The sequence below is a fragment of the Polistes dominula genome, unplaced genomic scaffold, assembly GCF_049000335.1.
Source record: "Polistes dominula isolate Pdom_NZ unplaced genomic scaffold, Pdom_raw_medaka contig_373, whole genome shotgun sequence".
NCBI classification, from domain to species: Eukaryota; Metazoa; Arthropoda; class Insecta; order Hymenoptera; family Vespidae; genus Polistes; species Polistes dominula.
The window spans coordinates 5,106,420-5,113,339 of NW_028300899.1; the positions used below are offsets into that span (position 1 = coordinate 5,106,420).

The window sequence follows — 6,920 nt, forward strand, 5'->3', positions numbered from 1 at the left end:
CCCTTCCAGTATTCAACGGAAATATTAAAATGCCTCGACGAGCTCCGCACATGACAATAAGTTCTTCGCGCTCAGGACGTGCTCTGGATACTGGGAGTTCGCTCTTAAACTACCTTTCGCGTATATATATTTGTATGTATGTGTATGTATATATACGTTCCCTCTACAAATCGTTTCTCTGTCTTTCCTTTCATTTTCTCTTTCTCTTCTTCTCCCGTTCGACCATATTTCGTTGGGGTGTCCGAACGAAGATTGAAATGCACACGGTGCACATCCTGTTCGGGAAAATTCAAATGAACCTTTATCCGTTCTGGCGTCTCTCGGTCGGCATACAACCCTCTTCTATCTCTCTTTCTCTTTCATTCTCATTTCTTTTATTTTTTACTCGAGATTTGGAAATGTTACGTGGTAGTAAAAAAATCATACCTTTCCTACGAGTTTTGATAATAAATGTCAGTAATTATATGTAAATTCACAAATATATTTCAATATGATTTACTTTTGAACAGAATTAATCATGAAATCTAGTTTTTTTTATCTATCATAATTATTCAAACGAATGAGATGACAATTTTGTATTTTGAATGAACTAAGATAATTATTTGTACAAATAAGAAATTCATTTATATACTTTTTCAATTTGTATTATTTATTATTACATACACAATGATTATACATATGTATGATCGTACGATTTTTAATAGACGTGTAAATTTATTTCAATACTTTGAGTACTGTAATTAAATTCCTAAGGCGCCATTAGGAATACAGCTCAAAGTTTGACTTCTTTATTTTCTATATCAACGATTCATTGGTCCCTCATTGATTTATTTCCTTGATGGTAATTATTAAATTTCAATATTCATATTTATTTTATGAATTAGTTGGAACAAATAATACAGAATTGTAGATATTTTTCGACAAGGGACTATTTGTAGTTTTAGAGTTCTACGAGTTCACATAATTGAAAAAATTATTTATTAAACTAGGTGAGATATTTGATAAAAATTATTATTATTATTATTACTGTTTACCGTGAATGATTCGCTGATATTATTGAAGATCTGTCGAGGACCTTTAATAACTTTTCGAAAATAAAACCACGAACTTTGCCATATCGTTTGATCGTTATTTTCGTTATTAATTTCTACATTATTTTTCAAATCCTTTCGTAAATTTTCGATCTTCCTTGGTACGTTATTAGTTTCGTTGCATTTTAGTAAATTTAACGAAATATGCGACGGTATACGTTTAGTACTCGTTGAGTTAATTTGCCTGAAAAATAAACAATTCAATTTCATATCATTTTAATAAGAAAAAAAAATTAAAAAATATTAGGAAAAGATATTTACCAATTTTGTTGTACGTGCTGCCTCAAATTAATGGCAGCAAGAATACATAATGCGTACATTTGTTTCTGTAGAAAACTATTTATCATTATTCTCAATCTTAAATATGATTACTAATTTTTATTAACAAAAATATAACTGGACAAAATTTTGATGATCTAACTTGTATGTTTTAATTTGTTGACAATCGCGTTAATGATTTTGTTTATTGTGAAATTAGATACACATCCTACGTTTTACATTTTGTTTTTTTCAAAACCAAAGTATGACAGAACAAAAGATAGATTAGATTTAGATTTCATAGTGTGTATTAAAAAAAAAATGAAGTTAAGTAGTCTAATCGAGTAGGATAACGAGCAGTGTATATATATGTGTATTGTATATTTATAAGAAAATTGATGATATTAAGATGGAATATAGGGGAGGAGGATGGATATCACGAAGAAAATATTTGAAGCACTCGTAGATCGCGGTCGTATTATCCGCGGAAATTGGTTCTAGCGAATGCGAGGTCATGAAAGATCTGCGCAGGCGCTAGAGGATCGCGTGCGAGACAGACAACTCATCCACACTCACGTATTAAACATAAGTGCTACTTACCTATGCCCGATCCTCCGAACCCGCGAGCATCTTTCTTCCCTTTTCTTCTTCTTCATCTTCTTCTTCTTCTTCTTCTTTTTCTTATTCCTCCCTATTCCTCTCTTTCTTTCTGTTTCATTTTCATCTTTCTTCTCTTTCAAGTCTCTTTATTGCAAATCCCTTTACATACATACATATATTACATACGTATATGCGTATATGTAGGTGTAGTGTATATTTCCATGGTGCCCTTCTCCATTGGTTTTCTTTCTCTCGATCCACATATGTACTTCTTCTTCTTCTTCTTCTTCTTCTTGTTGTTCTTCTTCTTCTTCTTCTTCTTCTTGAGAAGTTTCATGAGAAACGAAGATCCGTTCGTAGGAACGCCCTGACTTTCGTAGAATTTAACTCTCCTTCCGTGAATTACTCACGCGATATTAACCTCGTAAAGGATGAAACGATTTTTTATGTTTAAATATACATTATTTTACGATGTTTTATTAATTTTTGTTTTAATAAGCGAATTATATTAAATTTCGTCTACCCCTTTAATTAAAATGTTATTTCATTTTGATTGATTGATCCAATAGTTTTTAGGTAAATTTGTGAATTAAATGAAATAACATTGTTTATTTGAAAAAGGTAAATTTAGTTTCTAAATTGTGTATCAAAAATAATATAATGAATTTAAAGGAAAAGAAATTGTAGATGTTTCTCGTACTGTCTGTTGATCTCACTCCTCGGTAAAGGACGATTCATGTCAAGGGTGAGGTCAGCGTAACGAGTAGGATGTTCCACGAGTAGTGGTTCATTTTCACCCAGGAATAACCTTCGGCACACGATCAGCCGCCATTAAGGGGGATAGTCTATAAAAATCATATAAGTATCGCGGAATATTCTTTCAACCTGGTTTGTGTGTGTGTATGTAAGAGGGGAACAGAAAACAAAAAAGAAGGATATTGGAAATAAAAAGGGAGATAAATCGAATACATGGATGGTTAGATCTTCCAACAGTTTGTTTACTTGTAAACAAATTCTAGAAGTTTAATAAAAAAATAATAAAAATAAGTAAAATAGTAAAGTGAACCAAAAGAAGTTGGTGAGAATTCGTTGGGTTGAAACTTTATTTTTGAAACTTCATACTATGGATTGTCTTTTGTAAGATTAACTTTAGAAATTTTAATAAAAAAATAAATGCACGAATTTTTGGTTCAATAAAAATAATTATAATATTTATAAATAATATAATATTATAGAATGAACCAAAAGAAGTTCATACGTTCATTGCTTTAAAACTTTGCTTTTGAAACTTTATAATGGATTATTATTCGTAAGATTAACTATAAAAATATTAATAAAAATAAAAACTTATACGAACTTTTGTTAATCCTAATAATAAGATGATAAAAAAGTCAAGAAAAAAATCAGAAAAAATTAGAATAAAAAGAATAAATATAAGAAAACTCGTAGACACCGTTTCAAGCCGAAGAAGAGCGGTCGCCATTATCAAATTATTCGCTCACTCGTCGGGCGCCATCTATCTTCTTGGAGCCGCGCGCGATCCAAACGTGTTATTATTTGATCCTCACTTTGTTAGCGATCTCTTCAGTGTAACAGCCTTCGCGATATGTACCTGCTTGTTGTTGGATTCTGCCAGGCCCGATCTGGAGTACTTCTCACGATCTCGCTTCTAGCGAGAAAGAGAGAACGAAATAACTCAAAGTAGCTTTCAAGTAACTGAAAGAGAAGGAGTGAGAGAGATAGAAAACACGAACGAGTTTGCTCGTTGCTTCTGCAACATTGTTTTCTAAGTTATCTTTTATTCTGTTCATATTTTCTGTTAGTTGATCGCATTCGTTCAACTAACATTGCATGGATTCTTTTAAAATGATATATTTTTTCTACACGTCTCATTTCGTATTATGTGAATTATAATATCTGTCATGGGAAATAACATTTTCTAGAAACAAATGGAAAATTGTTTACTGGCCATTTAGTAATTCGATTCGCTCTCGTTCGAAAGTAATGTAAGTAAGTTTATTTTATATCTATAGAATGAGAAAGTTTATCTTGTTCTATATGGAAGATTTAAATGACACCCCCATGACGAATTCTAGAGTCATTGATTTCTTGATTTACGAGAGCGTGTATTACTTGATCTTTTATTTTATTATACGTTAGATTTTTACGTTACGATGATATGGTTTTACTTTTCTCTACTTTTTTTTTCATTGTCTACTAAAATGCGTAATTTGTTCATTCTCAAAGTACTCGCACGTATACGTATTTATAAATATATATTTATAATTATATATTAGGGTGGGTCAAAAAAATGACTTATTTTTTTTTTCAAGTGCCACGGAAAAATGGGTTGCTAGACACCTTAAAACAATTCTCACCAAATATGAGCTCTTAATTTTAATAGGAAAATCCTCCGCATCGCAGTTTTTTATTTTTTTTTTCAGTCAAATAGATTAAAATTCATACCTCATTATTTATTGATTGTACAGAAAAATGTTATAGACAAATTTTGTAGGAAATTTAATGCTCTACAAAAAAGGGGTATCTTATATTTTTTCCGTAAACCTCACCATTTGAATGATATTGAAGATGTAAATTTGATGATTTTTAGACAAATTTCATTTTTGTTTATGAATTTTATAACTCGACAATAAATGACTATTAAAAAGTGCACAATACAAATTTTTGTAGGAAATTAACTGCTCTATAAAATTGGTATCCTAGGTTTTGGCGATTAAATTAAGCGTTCAAAAGATATTCATCATCAAACTTTCATGTGTACTGATTTTTGTCTCTGAATATCTTTTTGACCCACCCTATTATATATATATATATATATGGTATAACTAAGAAACAGGTGAATATGCATAATTATCCGTATTTATACTGGCAAGCTGGCACTAATTGCCTTGTGTAATTCTCATAATCGTAAATACGCTCGTCAAAAGGTGTTGAAACACAGCAAGTGCCTTCAGGCGGCAACCCAGCCCGATAAATAAATCACGGGGACGGCGAGAGAGATACGTAATCTAATTCCGCGAGATATGAACGACTTGAAGGGAGAAAAAGAAAATGAGAATGAGAGAGAAAGAGAGATATAAGCTCACTTAATTTGCCTCTGTCCAAGATACTACTCTCAACTCGGATTTGACATTTCAAAGATCAAGGTTGATCGTAATTGTCAGTTCAAATGGATCTCAAACACGTTTTACGATCTTTCGTGCATTGTAAATTGGAAAAACTTAGTTACAATGTTTCCTTGAACTATATATTCAATCGAAAAGTTATAATATTTTCAAGTCAATACATTATTATACTCAGATGTTTTAATATTATCGATAAAATTCAGGATTACTTAATTAAAGGAATGTAATATTAACATTGTAGACAATTAATGTATATTTATTTTATATTAAATTATTCTAAATAAGATTGACTATTATTATACTAGACAAATAAATGTTGTATTTTAATTTTTATACATTTGAATTGTGAACATATTAAAATGAATTTATTACACCAATTACATAATACAACTATTATTTGTATATCATAAATTTCTGTTATTTCAGTTGTATGACACAAAAACATTTGATTTTCTTCTCTCACGAAAGTTAAGAAATATTCCAAATGAAGAAGATGATCGTTGGTTAATATCAAATTAAATAAATACAATAATTTTTTGTCATATTTACATATATATATTTATTTTGTAATAACTTACTACTTGATTTTCTTCTTCAAACGAAGAAGTTAAGTGTGTATTCCGTTGATCGTAGGATACAGTATCGAGGCCAAAGAATGACTTTTGAGCGTTCTTAAAGGGAAATGAAGGGTTTAAGATGAATGGAAGTTTCTCAAGGTGTCAAGAGTCAACGAGGTAAAAGGCTCCGGGGTAGAACTTATTCGTGACACTCGACACGACTCGCAACCGTCACTAATAACAATGAACACGCTGTAGTCGTTTCGAGACGCGCTAGTACACTGGGTGTCTCGATTCAACTTACTTAGCCATTCTCCTCTACTTCTCTTCTTTTTCATCATCATCATCGTCTTCGATCTCGTCTTCTTCTTCTTCTTCTTACCAAAGAAACAATACGTAATATTTTCGAATAAACGCGTTTGTACCTGGACGTTATATTTAAAGATCGCTCGAGCGAGTAGAAAGTAATATAGCATCGAGTTGAAGTTGAGTATGACTTGGGTGCTGTTACAAAGGACTTCAAACGTAGATCAAACAGGAGAAAGAGAAAGAGAAAAATAAAATGAGAAATGAAATGAAATAAAGGATAGACAAGTTTAAGCAGCAGACGTTGTTACGAGCATGACGTTGTCGGAAACGTAAGAAAGCAAAAGATAGATAGAAAAAGAGTAAGAAGAAGAAAAAAGAATAATAAAACACGTTTAAGAGGGAAGCGTCTCATCGTTCGTATGAATTCGCATTGACTCGATATCACAACGATGCGGATACCTAACTTTATACGAACGAGTAGGCGTTCGGTTCTTTGTGAATAGGCGAAGCTTAATTCTAAAACGTTTCTAACGATCTCTCTCGTTGATATTCGGTCGGCGAGTGCGAAATGGTGGCTCGGACTGGCTAGTGTCCGGTCGTTTGTCCAATTCGATCACGTACAGTTTTAACGCTTTACATTGAACGGAGCGCGTGCTCTTCGTGTAGAACTCTGACTATATACATATATATATACGTACACCTATCTAACATACGCGTTTATATATATATTTTTATCTAAATAAATGTGTATACCTGGTGAAGTATTTTGAACAAATTTCATACTTTGGTAACTCGATAGTTATTAATCATTTCAATAAAATTTATTTGATTTTTTAGATACAATAATTTCATATATTTATTGTAATATTTTACTAGTTATATGTTTATATTTTTATTATTAAAACAAAACGAAGGATAAGAGTAGGAACTGTAAGGTAGTTTCAATGTACGTGTTTTGA

The 6,920-nt window shown here is 31.3% G+C and overlaps 1 protein-coding gene across 9 annotated transcripts; it reads right to left on the reverse strand.

Annotated features, from left to right (window-relative positions):
- Positions 1-651: 651 nt before the first annotated feature.
- Positions 652-6,513, reverse strand: LOC107065472 (uncharacterized). Of its 9 annotated transcripts, XM_089178096.1 has the most exons (7): positions 5,674-6,513; positions 3,403-3,665; positions 2,650-2,757; positions 1,950-2,370; positions 1,353-1,427; positions 1,035-1,275; positions 652-948 (listed from the first exon to the last, which is right to left on the reverse strand). In XM_089178096.1, the coding sequence occupies exons 4-7, from the start codon at positions 2,003-2,005 to the stop codon at positions 874-876; spliced, it is 447 nt and encodes a 148-aa protein (XP_089034222.1). In that variant the 5' UTR covers positions 2,006-2,370; positions 2,650-2,757; positions 3,403-3,665; positions 5,674-6,513; the 3' UTR covers positions 652-873. The 9 variants fall into 9 exon arrangements, with proteins under 9 accessions (XP_089034222.1, XP_089034237.1, XP_089034232.1 ...); XM_089178111.1 differs by having other exon boundaries at positions 1,950-2,794; positions 3,562-3,618; XM_089178106.1 differs by having other exon boundaries at positions 1,950-2,794; positions 3,562-3,665.
- Positions 6,514-6,920: the final 407 nt, after the last annotated feature.